This window comes from Crocuta crocuta, unplaced genomic scaffold (genome assembly GCF_008692635.1).
Source record: "Crocuta crocuta isolate KB4526 unplaced genomic scaffold, BGI_CrCroc_1.0 scaffold62, whole genome shotgun sequence".
Lineage (NCBI taxonomy): Eukaryota > Metazoa > Chordata > Mammalia > Carnivora > Hyaenidae > Crocuta > Crocuta crocuta.
In genome coordinates, this window is record NW_027529173.1 from 552,434 (window position 1) to 570,943 (window position 18,510).

The 18,510-nt window shown below is 40.4% G+C and overlaps 1 protein-coding gene across 2 annotated transcripts in view; it reads left to right on the forward strand.

Moving 5' to 3' along the window:
- RAPGEF5 (Rap guanine nucleotide exchange factor 5) overlaps positions 1-18,510 on the forward strand; it is a 176,478-nt gene that overhangs the window by 63,375 nt on the left and 94,593 nt on the right. For both annotated transcript variants that reach the window (XM_077757649.1, XM_077757650.1), the window contains exons 5-6: positions 458-531; positions 11,570-11,695. In XM_077757649.1, coding sequence (XP_077613775.1) covers positions 458-531; positions 11,570-11,695 — 200 coding nt within the window. The remainder of the gene's footprint in view (positions 1-457; positions 532-11,569; positions 11,696-18,510) is intronic.

An 18,510-nucleotide genomic window follows, 5' to 3' on the forward strand; every position in this document is an offset into this window, starting at 1 on the left:
TTAAAAAAAATTTTTTAAAAAGACTCCCTAGTTTGGAATTTTGTGTTAACAATGCACGGAGCAGTCTAAATATACAATATTATGCTTTCTTTATTATATGACCGTAAAGTACCAGGCAAAAAACCCACATTGTTTAAAAAAAATTACTGTTCTCAGATCAACTTGATAGAAACTTTCAACTACACCCTACATCCCCTTTCAGTGAAGCACAGTTCCTGACAGGCTGATGTCAGGATGGGTTCCGATGAAGAGAATAAATGAGAGCAAACTCTTCCATGCCAGTGATTCAGTAAACAAGAGAATGTACATGAGAAGTGCCCAACGCCATTAAACTTTCATCCAAATAATAAAATAGCACTGACATTTACATTTTGTGAATCTCCCTAACATTGTTTTTTCTTGCCAAACTGCCATCTAAAAGAAAATTTAACATTCTTTTCCTTTGCTTTGCTTAAAGCAATTGAACAAGATGAAGAAAATGGTGACAAACACGTAATTGTGACAGAAGCTGAAGGTGTTCCAGATTCTCAGGTATGATCAGTTCTGTGACAGTCCCTCTTTACCACCCCCGTCTTCTGCATTGAGAGTTGTGAGATAATGCAGGTGTTTGCAAATGATACAAATTTGACCTTCTGTGTTGTGTAAATAGTGATATTACTGAGAACAAAGTGCTTAGTTTTGATAAAGAGGCATTTCACAAGAAGGGCCCTAAATTGTTAATAATATTTATAATTTGACTCATGAGAGCGGGAAAGATAGGCAGACATACTCCACTTTCCATAGAAAGCAAGGAAAATAAGTGAAGAACCGGGAGAGACCACCGAAGAGCAGATTACACCCCTCCCTCCCTGGGAGGCGGCCGAGAAGAATCTGCTAGTTGACAGCGCTGACAGCCAGGGCTTGGCCAGACAGAGGAGTGTGACGCCTCACCTGCCAAAGATTGTGTGCCAACACCTGGTATCTAACTCATGGAATAAAACTCTGAGCCACCCTAGCACACTCAAATGCTAACTTGATGTGAATCAGAGCATTTGAAGATTCTTGGCTTGGCTGACCCATTGCACTTCACCTTCCAAGTTCTGCATCTGTTGATTCTAGTCAGAATAATTACATTAGCTTTTTCAGTCAAGATGGCACAGGCTGTACTGTTCAGTAAGTTTATATTGGGAATTGTTCGGAATTGTTTTGCTGGGGTCCTACTGAACATACGGCAGCCCTCAAGTTCATACTGAATTCGCATTTCAGGCTTTCAGGCAAACCTGGTTAGGGAGTCTCAACTTAGTGTATCCTCCACTTTCTCAAAAGCTTCTTAAATCATTAAATTATTAGTGAGACAGATATTTCTACACATAAACTGTTTTGAACTTACTCTCTAGGCAAAAGTCTGTTTTAATGCAATTCTATTTCTTTGTCTCAAGAGGATACATAGATCTGGCTTTCTGGGATTTTGTGATTTTCTTCCCCAACAGTGCCATAACTACACATCTTCAGGATGCTCAGGGGGATGAAATCATGAAACCAAGAGAGACTCCAGTGAATTGTGATTAGATCAGGAACAGATTCTGTTTAGATCTGAAAAGCAGAGGTTAAGTTCACTGGAGGCATAATGGTGGCTGTTATAGACCAAGGCCACGGAGGAAGGAAGGCACTGTCACCTCATCTGACGCATCTAAGGGAGTCTGACCTGCCACCACGGTACAAGCACCAGTTTTCAGTTCGATTCTGCAGGTCTGTCCTTCCAAATGCTCTGGGTAGCATCCTCAGCAGCTCAAGTCATGTAGGGTGAGTTCAAAGAAAACTTTGAGACTTTTACCATAAGATATCTAGGCAGAATTAGAAATAAATGTATGTGTGTGCACATGTGTGCACTTGGCACCAAAATTTATTAACTTGGCATTTGGTGTATGTACATATAACTGATTGAGCATCTGTATGCTATACTCTATGGTGTTTCATGTTATTGCAGTCTTCACTCCAGAGCATATCTTAAGCAAGTTAAGTAGAAATTGGTTCCCGACTTCTTCCCCATGTATGATAAAATATGCCACTATGGGAAGAATGCCCTCAGGCTGTTGAAAACTTTGGGTATGTAAAGGGTTAGGATGGAAAGACTGGGCCTTGGATACAGCTTTCCCACCTTCCCAGAAACTCTAGTTCTCTCCTCATATGTTAGCTCCTTTCTTCCTTTTCTCACTAAAAATATCTTTCCTGCCTACGAAACTCCCCGCTTTAATGCAGTGACGTGTGGGTGGAGCGAAGGGAGCATGGAGACTTGGCTTTGCATCCCAGCCCTCCTCTCTCCTAGCCTGTGCCTTCACACAAGTACACAAGTTCTGTAGCTGCTGAACCTGTGAGCTGCTGCAGGTAGCGTCAGTGTTATTGTCCCCTTAGTGTCCCTGCATGCAGAGCCCCTGCAAGTGGCTGGCATGCTTGATTTTCATCTCTGTAAAGCAGAGCTATTATAAAGGTGTCTTGAGGTTGAAACGAAGCAGCATAGAAAATGCCTGCAATCCTGGCACGTCAGAGTTTCTATAAATGTCAGGTAGCACGTGGGAGGTACGGAGTGCAGCCTCCAGGGCCAGACTGCGTGGGTGCTCCTCTGGGCTCTGCTACCGTGACCTTGGGCGAGTAATTCTTCTCTCCTGGGCCGGAGAGTCCTATGCTGTAATCGTATTGAGAGTTCACTTGTGTAGCAGTGCGGACGCTGTAGACACTCTCCTAAGCTCTTTGTTTTCTCAACGCCGCAACAAACCCTATGAGGTAAGTAATGTATTTGCCACCACTTCACAGAGGAGCTGGTCTGTGGCAGGGCCAGAAATCAGACCAAGGCAGTCTGGCTCTGACATCCTGGCTTTCAGTGCCTATACTAAACGGCCTTTCTAACATCTGTAAAATGGGGATGATCACTGAGTTGTTTTAAAGATTAGATGAATGTACGTGAAACAGAGCAGTGTGTAGCACATAGTAAGTACTCAAAAAAGTGAGCCTCTATGAATTATTATCATTATCATCTTCTATCACATTGCTCTTTGGTTTGAATATTTAAGGCATTTGGCATGGTTGGGTTGCAGTATTATTCTCTCTATATATGGTATCTTCACATACATAAACATTCTAAACTCTTGACTGTATCACTCTTTTATAGGATTAAATGATTAAAGAATTTTTATTAAAATGTATAGAATTTTTTCCAGGTTCTGGTTTTGGGCTATTAAAGAGATCTTCAATGAGTAATTTATAATGTATAGAACTTTGGAAATTCTTGCTTTGCTTCAGGTCTCCATTGACCACTGGATTCAAGAATTATTTATGTTGTCTATCTTCCATTTGTATCAATCATCTTAATATTAAGTGATGATAACTGTTAATTATATATGGTAATTGCCAAATATTTGATGATTAATTTACGAATAGCCAAACTGTGACTTCCTTTTTAATATACTGAAGAAAGCTTTTACTTAAGGCTGGGATAGCTATTATAGAAAACAGATGATCACTTAAAATCCTTCATGCTGGAATTTATTAGAATTTGCTTTTTTTCCTCTTCTTCATTATCTGCTCTGCTGCCCAGCTTAGCAGTGTGGTCAATAATGTTTACAGACAGAAGTTTTAATTTCAGGTCAAAACAGGACATAATACTGGTGTCCTCCCAATATTTTCTAGTCTGAAACTTCAAGGAATCAGGCATATGAAATCAATGAACCATTTACTTCATCGGCTATTTAAATGTATGACAATGTATTTTTTTCATTTTATCAGAAAAGATAATTATGTCAATATAATAGATTAAGAAAATAAAAAGGTTTTAATGTTTATTTTTGAGAGTGAGAGTGTGTGAGTGGGGGGAGGAGCAGAGAGAGAGGAAGACACAGAATCTGAAGCAGGCTTCAGGCTCTGAGCTGTCAGCACAGAGCCCGACGGAGGGCTCCAACTCAATAGCCGTGAGATCATGACCTGAGTCAAAGTGGGACACCCAACCATCTGAGCTACCCAGGTGCCCCTGGAAATATTTGAGGGAAATATTAGTTATCAAGTCCATGTAATACGGTTTCTGCCTCCTTCCCTACTCCCACTATGCTCTCACAGGATGTAGTTTCATATAGTGTTTGTATAGGACGGCTCTGTCCAACCGTAAGGTGTTTTTATAACACACATAATCCCAGAAAAGAGGAGGGCCAGAGAAAGGAAACTCCTTGAACTTGGTGCGTCACCTGTCCAGTGATGGGCCAGGAGTTACTGAAAGATTTGAGGCTCTGTGATGCCCCAGCATGGTGTCTCAAGCCTGTACCAGTGATGCCCTGTGCATTCGTAAACCTGCCTCACACTTTCTATCGCGTGCACTTTTCACTGTGGATGCAGCTTGGGCCTTCCCCAAAGGACGGGGGTGTATTTCTATGTTATCAAAAGATAAATTTGGGAGTGTGCCTGGGTGGCTCAGTTGGTTAAGCATCTGCCTTCAGCTCAGGTCATGATCTTGTGGTTTAGTGATTCCAGCCCGCATCAGGCTCAGTGCTGACAGCTCAGAGCCTAGAGCCAACCTTTGGATTCTGTATCTCCCTCTCTCTCTGTCCCTACCCTGCTTGCTCTCTGTCTTTGTCTCTCTCTCTCTCAAAAATAGATAAACATTAAAAAAAAAAAAAAAAAAGATAGGGGCACCTGGGTTGCTTAGTCATTTAAGCGTCTGGCTCTTAGTTTCGGCTCAGGTCATGATCTCATGGTTCGTGGGTTCAAGGCCCGCCTTGGGCTTTGAGTTGGCAGCGTGAGGTGTGCTTGTGATTCTCTCCCTCTCTCTGCCCATTCCCGCTCACTCTGTCTCTTTTTCAAAATAAATAAATACACTTTTAAAAAAAGGTAAATTTTTCTATCCCAACAAAGAAGAAATTTTTCATATTTTTCTTTTTCTCTCTGAAGAAATTTAAGAAAATGAATACCTGCTTCCTTACAAAATANTTAATCTTATTTTTTATTATTATTATTACTGTTATTTAGTGTGAATTATCTTTTGAATTTTCCTGGAAAGGACTCTTAATATTTGTTGTTTAGAAAATAGATACATACAGTTGAGTCATGTAATATATGACATTCCCTCAGTGTTTTATCATTTGAGTTTCCTGTTTAAAGTAGCAAAAAAATTATTTTATGAATTTCTGTGTGAGATTTAATTGTTAAAGAAATGACCCTATTATGTAGTAACGAATAAGCACTTATCCAAACACCCTGAATTTATATTAAGTAGCATTCTGTTATTGCAAATGTGCTTACTTGAAAAGTAGACTCTTTGATCCTGGTTTTCCTTCTCTTTTGCATGATGTCTGATCTAAGTGTTTTAGAAAAAGTCATTTTTAAAGTCAAGATAATGCAGATAATGTTTTCATACATAACCTGTGCTCTTTCACCTTTTGTCATGAGGGTTATTCATACATCATCCTTGTAGCCTGTCCTAATGTAATCCTGTCCAGGATTCATTTTACCACTGAAAGAATAGACCTAACATTTTTAGGACTCTGTTTGCAAAGGAAACACACTTTCATTTACATTCATAACATTTCTCTCCTCAAATACTGAAATCATATGAATAGGTTTAATTATACATTACAGAGATTTTTTTTTCAAAGCAGACCTTGAAATAAGGCTCTTAAGTAACTCTTCTGATGGTTACAGATTAATCTTTTTTTTTTTCTGGCTTAGCAGTGTTAGGTAAACTGTTTATAATTAATTTCATATAGACAAATTAAGTAGTTCAAGAATGTGAAAGTCTAGATCAAGGGCTGTTACTTATTTTGCTTCTCCTGCCATAACAAAGCTCCCAAAATATATTAATAAATTCATGGATTTTTGGAATTAAATTACAGAGCTGTGAAAGAGACCCCCAGAGAACACCTGGCTTATTGGGGTGCTTCCTAAGAAAACTGCCTTAGAAACTCTCTAGGATACATGTGGGGCACCTGGGTGGCTCCATCAGTGGCTCAGGTCATGATCTCACAGTTCATGGGTTCGAGCCCTGTTGTCGGGCTCTGTGCCTACAGCTCAGAGCCTGGAGCCTGTTTCAGATTCTGTGTCTCCCTCTCTCTCTTTCTACCCCTCCCCTACTCATGCTCTGTCTCTCTCTGTCTCAAAAATAAATGAAACTCTAGGGGCGCCTGGGTGGCTCAGTTGGTTAAGCCTCCGGCTTCGATTCAGGTCCTGATCTCGTGGTTCGTGGGTTCAGGCCCCACATTGGGTTCTGTGCTGACAGCTAGCTAAGAGCCTGGAGCCTGTTTCAGATTCTGTGTCTCCCTCTCTCTCTGACCCTCCCCTGCTCATGCTCTCTCTCTCTCTATCAGAAATAAATAAAACATTAAAAAAAAAAAAACTATCTAGGATACATGGGCATCTCACAGAGCTTTAAGTTCTCCAGGGAATGAAGAAGCATTCATAACCCTCCTTGAAAGCTTTTTTTGATAGTTATGGAAGCACTCTTGTAGAATTGATTATCTAAGAAAATGTATCTAGAAATTATGAAGAAACCAGAAAATCAAGACAGTAACATTCCTTTTTAAATTATAAGATGTTTTAATTATAAATATGAAATAAGTTGCTTAGAAACCCATTTTCTTAAGTAACAGCATTTTCTGTTTAAAATACCTCATTTTTGCACCCAAGTATCTGGCTCTAATAAAAATGTATTTCCTCATTAGGGGCCTCCTGGGTGGCTCAGTTGGTTAAGTGTCTGGCTCTTGATTTTGGCTCATGTCATGATCTCATGGTTTGTGGGTTCGAACCCTGCATCGGGCTTTGTGCTGGCAGCTCAGAGCCTCCTTGGGATTCTCTCTGTCCCCCTCCCCAACCCTCACACTCTCCCTCTCAAAATGAGTAAATAAACATTTTTTAAAAAGGTATAAAAACAGACTTTCTCATTAAAGGAAAGTCTGTATTTAGAATCCTAAGCATATGATAAAGAAATGTTTAGAATTACTTAAAAACTTATGTTCCCACAGAACCCCAAGAAATAATCAAGGTCTCTTAAGTTTTTTCTACACAGTCCCACCCTGATGTTATCAGTTGTTTAAAAAAAAAAAAAAAGTGTACTGGTCCCACCAAGGAAAGACTGTCTTCAAATCTGAGCATATGGAAGCCTAGCCCGGTTACTTTGGAACCTGTGTTGGTAAGAAGTAACAGGTTCAGTCTCGTGTGTCTGATCCCAAGACATTTTCCTCCTGTGTATCCCCCTTCCTGGCCCCAGTCACACACACACCCTCTTTTATACAGGGCACTGCACTGGGGAGCAGAGAGCGATTAGGACTCATCCATCATACTATTGAGTAAACAACCACAGGGCAGGTCCTAATGTTGCAGGGTCACGAGCCGCCTCTCTCCACTAGCAAGACAGTCTGTGAAACACTGTGAGGATGACGTGGATGGACAGAGGGGAAATTCTAGCTGGCTAACAGAGACGAACTTTTTAGGTAACAGAAACTTAGTCCTCTAAGTATCAAAGCATTTAAAGGATGTCAATCTTTTGTATATAGGAATTCCCCCCAAAGTTTCCTTGTCTTTTTAGTTTAAAGGAGGATATTTAACACCACTGATCCTTTTGTACTTTCTCTGGTATTGATTAAAAGTGCCTCTTCAAGATCAGCCCATATATTTAGTATTGTGTCAGGTTATGGGCTCCGTTAAAATCCTGACACACAGAAATATGCTCCAAGGAGGATGGCTAGGATGGTAAAAGGCTCTAAAAATAAAATCAAGTAGGCCCTTAGTCATGCTTGACCATCTTATTCTGCTTTTCTTGTCCTGTTTCCTCTTAAGTCAGGAGTGGGTAAACTACAGTCTGCTCCCTGTTTTTGTAAATAAAGCATTATTACAACACAGATGTGCTCACCCACTTACCTATTGTATCTTCTGCTTTCACCCTAAAGCTGCAGAATTTTGCCCACATTGCCCACTAAGCCTGGAACATTGACATTCTGGCCCTTTACAAAAAAAAACTTGTCCAAACTTTACAACTGAAATGACAATTACATGCCTTCTTCTCTCATACTTCCACATCTTCTTCTCACAGTCCCTACTCTCAGCTAATAACTGGACTTATTTTTCTGGGAAATAGAAGCATTCAGAAAGGAATTTCCCTGTTTTCCCATTATGAAATGTGCCAGCCTACCTATTTACCCTGTACTTCACCTGCCCTCCCGCTTTGGTGAGTGAAATATTCATTGTCTTCTTGCTGAGAGTAGATCTTGATGCTCTCTTTGCGCCTGAAGGACATTACTCCTAAAAATGCCCCCTCTTCTTCCTGCATCATCAGATTTCCCTCTGTGGTGGATGATTTCTAATAAAGATAAAAAGGCTGGCATATCCGTCACTATAAACAAGCAAGCAAGCAATCACTCTTTAGCTAGTATCCTATTGCTTGTAACAAAATTCAGAAGCGTTGTCTCTCTCTGTTGAACCCCAAACTAATACAGCCTTTTTTCCTACCGCCCTTTTGTTTCAAAAAAAGCGAAACAAAAGGTATATTCAAAGTCACCAATTACTTCTGTCAAATTCAGTGTCCATTGTTTCAGTCCGTCTTATTTGATATTTTAGCAACATTTGATAAAGTTTTTCTTTGCCTTCTCCTTGAACCCCCCTTACTAGTTCCCGGGTTCTCCTCCTGGAGCCTCTCCTTAGTTCCCTTTCTAACTCCGCATCTTTCCAGTGTCCAAACGTGGGGCTCAGTTCCCAGATTCCTTGTCATCTTTGTTTACATCACTGCATTGGTAACTTCTCTTATTCCTCTGGTTTTAAATATCATGTACACTGATGTCTCCCGAATTCATGTCACCAGCCTGGACTTCTCTGAGCCACCAAATGGCCAACCAGGCAACAGCACTTTGATACCTCGAAGGCATCATCCTCCGATTCTTTCCAATCTCTGTAAATGACAACCCTACCCTCCCAGTTGCTCAGGCTCAATCCCTTGGAGACAACAGCATCCACTGCCCTACCTTTGGCAAGTATTCAAATTCTAACCACTCCTCCCCAGTTCCGCCACTACAAGTTCCAAAGCTTCTCTTCTCTGAAGACCAGTCCCTTATGGGTCTTGTGGTTTCAGCTACTTCCCCCCACCCAACAGTGTTTTCTCAGCCTAGAAGAAAGAATGATCTTGTTAAAATGTGAGTCAGGTGATGCCAGTCCTAAAGGATTTCCATTTCATTCAGAAAAAGAATCCAAACTCCCTACCCAGCCTGTAAGGAAACAATGTGATGGGGTCCCGCATCACCTCTTTGGCAGTTTCAGAGGGGGGTAAGTCTCCCCCTTACCAACTCTGCGTTAGCCATGCTGTTTTTGTTGCTCTTCCCTCACCATGCCAAGCACACTCAAGCCTCAAGGCCCTTGCGCTTGCATTCTCTGCCTGGAACTCTCTTCCTGGCTTTTTTTTTTTTAAAGTTTGTTTATTTTGAGAGAGAGCTTGAGTTGGGGGGGGCGGGGAGAGAGAGAGAGAGAGAGAGAGAGAGAGAGAGAGAGAATCCCAAGCAGGCTCTGCACTGTCAGTACAGAGCCAGATGTGGGGCTCTAACTCACCAATTGTGAGATCATGACTTGAGCCGAAATCAAGAGCGCGATGCTCAACTGACTGGGCCACCCAGGTGCCCCTCTTCCTTGCTTCTTTTAGATTTCCATTCAGATCTCATGTTACTAAAGAACCCTTTCCTGACACGCCTGTCTTGATAACACCTCTAGTCACTTCTACTCCCTTGCCTTCCTTTATTTTCCCTCTTATCATATATTACCATCTGATATATGTTATATAATCCACATCCCCTACTGAATGTAAGCTTCATGGTCTGTGGGGCTTTTTTGTTGTTGTGGTTCAGTACTATACCCCTAGAACTTGTGTTTGTTACTCAGATAAAATCTGTTTGAGTAAGTACATGGATGAATAAAATAGGGAGCTGGGGGGGAGAATATTAAAAGGATATAATAAATATGGGTGTTTAAATATTTGAAAGACTGTCATATTGGATAAGAAATAGACCCAGTTTCAGGTGGGTCAGTTGGTTAAGTATCCAACTCTTGGTTTCGGCTCAAGTCATGAGCTCACAGTTTTGAGAGGGCTCGTGCTGGCAGCAGAGGGCCTGCTTGGGATTTTCTCTCTCCCTTTCTGTGCGCCTCCCCAACTCGTGCTGTCTCTGTCTCTTTCGAAAAAGAAAAAGAAATAGACCTAGTTTCACTTGCTTTTAAAGGTAAAACTGGTACTCATGGGTTGAAGTTGAATGATTTCAGAGTTGAGTGAAACTAGGGACTTTCTAACAGTTGTGGGTCTCCAGCAGTGCAGAGGCTGTCTGAAGATAACCGGCGGTCCCCGCGCAAGGAAGTCTTGGAAGTGAACTGGAGGACCACTTATGAGGGGTGTTTTAAAATAAATCTCTGACTTTGATGGAGGAATTCCACTTGCTGTCCCCCGGGAATCTGTGATTTGGGCCAGTTGAAGGATTTTGTTTTGTTTCTTTCCTAGTTGTTGGAGAAACTTGAAGATAAGGAGCTATCCTTGCCCTTGGGAATAGACATGTAGTCATTGTTTGGCATGGATGATCCCCTGTCTTCAATACCCACTCAACAAAATGGGTATCTTTTGCACAAACCATGAAGACCGTAAAGCTAAGCATCTCTGTTGGCCCATTCTCCATATTTGGTCCTGTTGCTAAGTCCATTCAAATCCTGTAGGATGTATTAGATAAAACAGGAATCCAAAATTCTGACTGCTCCTGCCAAGAGTAATTTCAAATCTCATTAGATTGTGTTCTGATATGTCACTGTGAACCACTTTTAAAAGAATTTGAGCAGAAACAGTTCATAATGTTTGTTATAATGAACATACTTGTTTTCTAATCCAAGTCCTAGATTATCCTCCTTTATATTATTTTTACTTCGGTATTTTGGCAAAAAAAATGTGATACTTTATGGATCATTTCCAATCCCTGATGACATTTAAAATTTTCTTTTTCCAGTTTATTTTGAATAAACTTTTTTTTTCTTTTTTACCATATCTCATGCCACATTGAAGATGTTTTGCTAATGCCCCATAGTAACTTTCCAGCTTTGAAAAAAAAAATCTTGTGATCGTCTTGTGAACTGTGTATTTGTAAATGGAATAATCTGGTGGAGTGAAAGAATTAGGAATTTGTGTACTGGTATTTTTAGTACTCTGTATCACTTCACCCTTTTTGTCAGAGTGGTTCCTGGCTAACTTTCCCATGAGTTTTTAACCTCTTGTGAGGCTTTGCTTATGTAACAGGAAACAGGCTGTCAGGAACAAATAGTGGCATATCAGGAGCACACTTCAGTAGCAAATGATTTAGTTTGCTCTGCCCTTCACTCTCTTAAAGTAGACCGATACATGATCTCAACTTTAAGACTTTTGGTGTGGCATTCCTAGGTTAAAATAATACAGTTTCAACTTTGCCAAGGCAAAACATTTGACCAAGACCATGCTTTACTCCAGGCGACAGAGAAGATGAGCTTATCATAAGACGCATTTTCCAGTGGTGTCATGTCCTGGGACTGTGGATTTAAGTATATCTTCGCTTTTTCTCCAACTCTCAAGGCAGGAGTGATGTGCAAACTCCAGGAGAGAGATGACATCGGACGGATTGAATTGGTTCAGAAGCTGACAAGAGAAAACTGTCAGTTTTTGCAGACAGACAGAAAGGAACAGGAGAAATCTGAACACGTAAGCCCTTTTTCTCTTGGGGATGCAGGTTTGAAGGGGTGAAAAATGTTTCTGCCTCATTGTATGTTTGAAGGAAAAAACACTTTAAATTCTTTAGTTTTGTTTTTTCTCCCCAAAAGCATCCTCCTTGATAAAAATGACAGCTGCTCAAAACTCTAAGCTAGGCATTCATAACCCTGGATTTATAAGAGGACTCTTCTTAAAAGTAAATCACATAGAAATATAGGAACACATGTAAGCAAGTATGAACGCATATCTGTTTATGATTTTGATTTGATGTCCTTCAAGTTTGACTTTGGGAATTTCAGCCCATCAGATAGTTTGTGGGATATGAATTTTGAAAGGACATTCTGATGTTCTTTTATGTTGAGTATGGGGTGGCTCTAGTTAGCAAACAAATGTATCCTGAGTCAGTAGAAATAAATGAGAGCAGAATAACAGATTATAGATGTTTTCCCAAAGTGGGGGAGTCAGAAGGGAGTTTTCCCAGCATCTTATGAATGTTTGTGTTCCAACAAAAGTTATATTGTTCAGATGTAGTTAAACTGGAGGAAAGGGACGCTGTGCTCGGTTCTCCTGAAAGCAGTTATTCAGATTGAGCCTTAGAACTGAGAAGCCTTCCGTCAGGCCAGGGAGACAATGGCACCACTTTCTTCTGCTACACATTGTTGTCTGTTGACTTTCTGTTGCTGTTTGTAAGACTTCACTCTCAGGGCTCAACTATCCAGGATTGCTCATAAAGGGGAAAATTCCTCAGTGCTTATAAACTGGTCTCCCTCTGACTTTAATTTTCCCTTGGAATTTTATTTTCAACTCTTTCCAAAGGGGAAAAATTGCTTCATGCCTTCTCTTCTCTGAGGCTGTGAATACAAATGCCAGAGTTTTCCTGAGCAGGAGAGGAGGTGAGATGAGCAAGCATGGCAGGCTGCTTAGTTAAACATAACACATCTCTAACAGTGCACCATCAAATCATAACAAGTGGTATCTCGCGGGGAAGTATGATGAAGCAGTTTCAAAGCCTTGTAACTGAGCTGTTCAGGGATGACCATTGACTTCAAGTGCGAGTGGACGTGTCAAGAGCCTTCACTTCACCAGGGACTATTGAAAAATTCAGGGACTTGTTTAAATTGTTAAAAGCACCCTGAAGGATGACTCTCTCAAAGACTGACTCTTAATCTCTGCCATGTCCTTAGAATAGTGTGTAACTTAAGCTTCTCAAAACATTATTCCTTTTGATTGATTTAAATTAGAAGAGCAACAGTTTTCATATACCATACTTTGTCGATTGCAAAATCTGTATTCCCTCCACATTTTAGCATCTCTGAAATCAGGATTGATCATATGAAAACGCAGCCTCTTTTAACTATGAGCATTTTTCTTTCCCAGTGGTCCTTAAAATGAATGATATGTTTTATAATGAATTGCATATTCAGTTCAGTGGACCAGTGACAGCCTGAGGTTAGGGCAAGAGCTTTTAAAGTCAGACAAATAGTAGAGTACCACTTACCATGACTAGGAACTGTAAGCCTTTTGCCTCTAACAACTTTAGGCTTATTTTAAAAAATACCTATGTTGCCTTTGCCTTGTGTTTAGTTCAATCCAGAATATTAGAGTTACAGCTATTGAGACTGTCATACCCTCTGAATAGATAAGAAAAAGCTGAACTTGGTGCTGGTAATTGTAAAGACTGCTAACATAAGATAGAAATTTAGTGGTAGATGATTTACAACTTTTCTTATGGTTATCTACTCTCTGTTCCCTTTAATCCTTCATTTTAAGATTGTAAAATAGAACACTAAGGTTTGTTACTTCTTGCATGAATCTCATAATAGGGATGCATTACCAGCTCTGAAATACTTACATTCCTGAGAGGAAAATGGTGTATAAATAAACATTGGAATTATGGCCTTTGCTGCATAGAATTTTCCTCCTGCAGCTTAAAGTAAGAGGGATCTTTGTTCCTTTGTGATGAATATAATCTCAACCATTCTGCCATGTCCCTCCATGCAAGATGACAGCAGTTGAGCTGATCTGCTCTGGAGGCTGATATTTATACAGAGGTTCACTCTATGGATCATTTGATAATAGACGCTTATGCTTTTTGCAGTAATGTATTAGGAACAAAAACTGTCTGGTCGATTATCTCACTTATTTATGTCTTGAGCATTTGATAGAGCCCCACGCTGCACATGGAGTCCACTGCGCTCCTGAGGTGGGTGCAGCATTGACAGTTCCCTCTCCTTAGTCTCTTTTCACTGGCAGTCATCTGCTCCCGCTCATGAAAACCCAGCGACAACATGCAGTATGTACAGAGGAAACGGTCATTTACTTAATGTAAACCTAGGCCTGCAGTTTCTTCTTGTTAGAACAGTAACAATAATGACCAAGCCCTGGAGTTAGTCACAGATTTCCTTTCTTTTACGATTTTAAAATGCTTCAGCTACGTCACCTACCATTACCAGACCAAAGTTATTTAAGTAGACAATGGTGAAATTTGAATTAGAATCTCAGTTACCCATTGATTTTTTTTAAACTAAACTACATTGCTTCTGCAGTTCTAGAATACCATATGCCTTTAAATACACAGTGGCAAAATGAAACAGCTCCTTTTTAAAGGACTGCTGAATAGAAAAAGCATAAAGCTTTTGTTGCTGGCACATCTTGTCACAAATAGGAGCTTAGAGCTCTCTGAGTAGGGCATTTCTAATATTTTCTTAAACTGGTCAATGCCATGATTATAAATGCATGCAATTAAAGAAACACTTCACTCTGTGCTTTTGCCAAGGTATTTCTGAAAGAAAAATACTTAAATATATAATTATCACAAGTTTCTCAGGAAGCACTTGGTTTTCTTATTTTATATTAACAAGCTGTGGGCAAAATTAGCCAACGCTCATTACCAAGTGTCAAAAATTATGATTTGAGAACTTTAAGAAGGGGGCAGAAATTGGTTATTTCTTCTAAACATTATGATAGTGGGATTAACATTTGGTCATTAACTCTTTAAAGAAATTACCTCTTATGTAGATATCATATTTCCTCATCTTAATCTGATTATATTAACAGAGGAAGGGGCGTATGTTACCAAATGGGGAGGTTCAGGCTTGACCTGGAAGCCCGACTGATGGTCACAGCACGGTGTGACAGGAAGAGCCTTGAAGGCACAGGACTAGCTAGAAGACACATGACTTGAGCACTGGGTGATTCATGGGGGAAAAAGGGGAGTGGGCTGTAAGGGAGGTTACAATTCAATTGTATAAGACCTTGTAAGCCACTGAGAGGAGTTTAGGCTTGCCTTTCTGGCAAAGGAAAGCCATCAATGAAGGTAAGTGGCATGAACTGATCCGGTCTTTCTAAGATCCCTCTGGCATTGGCTTAGAGGAGAAAAATGACTGGAAAAGAGGAAAGTGTTGGAGAGAACCCTTAAAAAACTATTGTAGTGAGTCAGTGTAAGATGAAAGCCTGGATCAAGGTGGTAACCTGGAAAATAAGAAAGCTGTCGATGATGAGAGTCATTGAGATGGTAAAACTGGCAGAATTTGATAACTGGTGATGGGGAGGGGTGGGAGTAAGAATGGGTGTTATTTTATATTCAGCAATTTTTAAAATGTTTTATTAAGGTTTCTTTGGTATAGTGGTAGACATAAGAATGTTCTGTTCAGCATTAGAGTGGTTGGTCACCTTTGGTGAAAAGCTGTAACACATTTACCTTGCTTTGTTTCCCTGCAGAATGTTTCAGGTGTCTGAGATGGACACCTGAGTGCCTAGAGCTCTCAGTGTTTATCTCACTGGCAAATTGTTAGGTAGGGGTTCTGGCTAACAACATGGGAACTGCATAAACCGTCTTCTCACACCAGACCATTGGATAATACCTTGGGCGAAGTCAAAGCTTTGGCATTTGCTGCAACGATGTGTGAGCCTTCTTCAGCATTATCTGTGATTTTGGGGATGCCCTCTTGACCCATATAGTCTGAGTTGCTATTACTATGCTGTTATTTTAGAATCCTCTTGATCGTTTATTCATTTGATATGCCTTTATTAAAGCCAGTGTCATAGGGGATGCAGAATAACTCTGGTGGTTTCTACCCTGAAGAAGTACAGTCAGGTTGTAGAGAGAAGACAGTGGCACAGATAACTGAGATATAAGGAGACAGTGTTGTTGATAATCTCCAGAGAAATACATAGAAGTTGGAAGAAGAATTTACATGTGGGGAAACAGGAGTCTCTGATACAGCAGAGGTAAAGTGTGATGTGAAGCCTAAAGTAGGTCTGGGTTGGATTAAACAATTCAAATTGGAGAAGAGCATTCCTAGTGGGGAGAACAGCATTAGAAAATGCACAGAAATGTCAAAGTACAGGGGATTTTTGGAAATCAGAAGCCATTCTATGTCCCTGGAGTACCAGAAGGAAGAGATGATGACAAGGAGGAGGAAGAAGGAAGACTGTGTGAGAAATGAGATTGGGACCAGACCGGAGAGGGTTTTGAAGGCTGAAAAGTTTTATTTCATTCTAGAAGTAATGAGAAATCAATGATGATTCGTTTTGTTAGTTTTCAGAGGAGAGGAGGATGGATGGGGGGCTTGTATGAGGTAAATGATACCACTCAGTTTGACAGGTTAGAAAGCTGAGGCTGCTGAATGTTTCGGCATGGCAGGGTTACAGTGGACCCAAGTCTGATGGCTTCTGGGTGCTCTTCTCTTCCCAGTCATTGCAGGAAGGAAGGCTGATCAGGACAGGAAACTGGGACAGTAAGAATCATAATAATCCCAAAAAAGAAGAATGACCAGGACCATCCGGGGTGAAACAGACAGAATGGTTACATAATTAAGGGATGGTGGTGGCAGATGTGGGAAGGATAAAAGAGAATGCTAAGGTGCTTGCTTCATTTGAATCCTAACTTAGATTTGAAAAGCGTGTAAACTGCTTAGATTTTTATAGCCGTGAAATAGCTGTATTAAAGAAAACATCTAGAGGTGGGTACTTTTCTGAAACACAACAGTACTATTGACTAGAAGACCCCAACTATTTTTTCCCAAAATGTAGCTTCAGTAGTGTATTGACTTGCAGGGTAGAAATGCCAATAGTAGCTGCTAAAGTGAGTTCCTAATTTCTGAACTGCAGAAATGTGGATCTGTAAAATGGATGAGAGAGCTATGCTAAGCAGTACTTTCCCCAGAGACTCTGTCCATAGCCCTCCGGCTCCCCACCGGTTTTCTCCAGTTCCTTTGTTAAGACTGAGGACCCACCCTACTTCCTTCCCCTTTTCTCATTCACTTATGAAATATGGGTGGGAAGGGGATTTTGCACATTCTGAAACTTAATCTTGGCAGAGTCTGCTGCCAGGGTAGCGTCCCTATCACTCAGCCTCGACCGGGATTTCCTTTTCCCTGTTTCCTGCAGCCTCATCCTGGAATTCTGCCTACGTCAGAGGTTTCCTTGTTCACAGATGACTAGGGGAGAAGTGGCTTGGGGTGTTCTAGCTGCTGTCCCTTTTATTTCACCTAGTAAAAGTTAGTTTCTGCCTTTTTCCAACTTCTTTGGTTTATTACTTTGTTTAAAAAATAAGGCTAAGTATAAGGCAAAAGCCTTCTTTTTACTTTACATTAAATACTAAAAGCAAAGGTAGTTTTATCATTCTGTATTCAAACTTTCATTATATATGTAGGCAAATAAAGTTCAGAGCAATCATGGCATTACTTAAAGTTTATCAGCAATTTAGTTTAATCAAGAAATTGCTTAAATACAAACAAATTTTATAACATTATTGCTTAATACGAAAGCCAGAATTTAGGTGTATGCATAATAGGTAATTCATAATATGTTAAGTTGCCCATCTGTAAACTGACAAACCACTATGTAGAAATGAGGTTATTTTTCTTAATAAAAAACTTGACTTTGTGTTGTTTTGATGCTAAGGTACCCTTTCACAGGAAAGAGACATATGTGAATGAATGGTTCTAGTTCATTTTTGATCAGAATTAATATGGTCACCGAGTAACACAAAAAATGGTTCATGGTTTCTAGAAGTTTACAGGTGAGGGTGGCAGAGAATGGAGACTGCGGAGAGTGGAGGCGGGGATTCACACGCGGAAAACAAGTAACCATCCAAGACAGCAGTTAATCAAGTGTTTCACTACTTTGACAGGCATTGAGAGAGAGGGAAACATCCCTGATAAACACAGTTCACACCTGCAGCAACCCATGCTCCTCTTCATTCCACAGCAAGGTTTACAAGTTTGGCTCACTTCCTGCTCTTTAAATTCTAGTTTGTTATGATTATTTATTTATTTACTTCTTTGCCAGGAAGATGGCAGCAGAGCTGCCAGTGAAGGCAGTGTGTTCATGTGTTTGGTGCTGCCATCTGCTCAATAGCTGTGTTTTCAAGTTCTCACAGGAAGCCCATTACAAGTCCCGACATTGATTTTTTTAAATGAGTTTTAGCATTTTTAAGGAGAGGAATTTGTCATTATGGTATTTGTTTATTTTAAATGCTCGAGTTTATTTTAAATGGCCCAATTAAGAAAAGTGAATGTAGCTCAGTTAGATTTATCAAGATCATAGTCCCAAAGATCTTGTATTCCCCATGGGACAGTTGATGAAGTTCTTATTCTTACAAAATTAAAGTAGTTGTATCATCTCTAAAATGTCTGAGAGGGGTGCCTGGGTGGCTGTCAATTAAGCGTCCGACTTCAGGTCATGATCTCCCGGTCCGTGAGTTCAAGCCCCACGTCGGACTTTGTGCTGACAGCTCAGAGCCTGGAGCCTGCTTCAGATTGTGTGTGTGTGTGTGTGTGTGTGTGTGTGTGTGTGTGTGT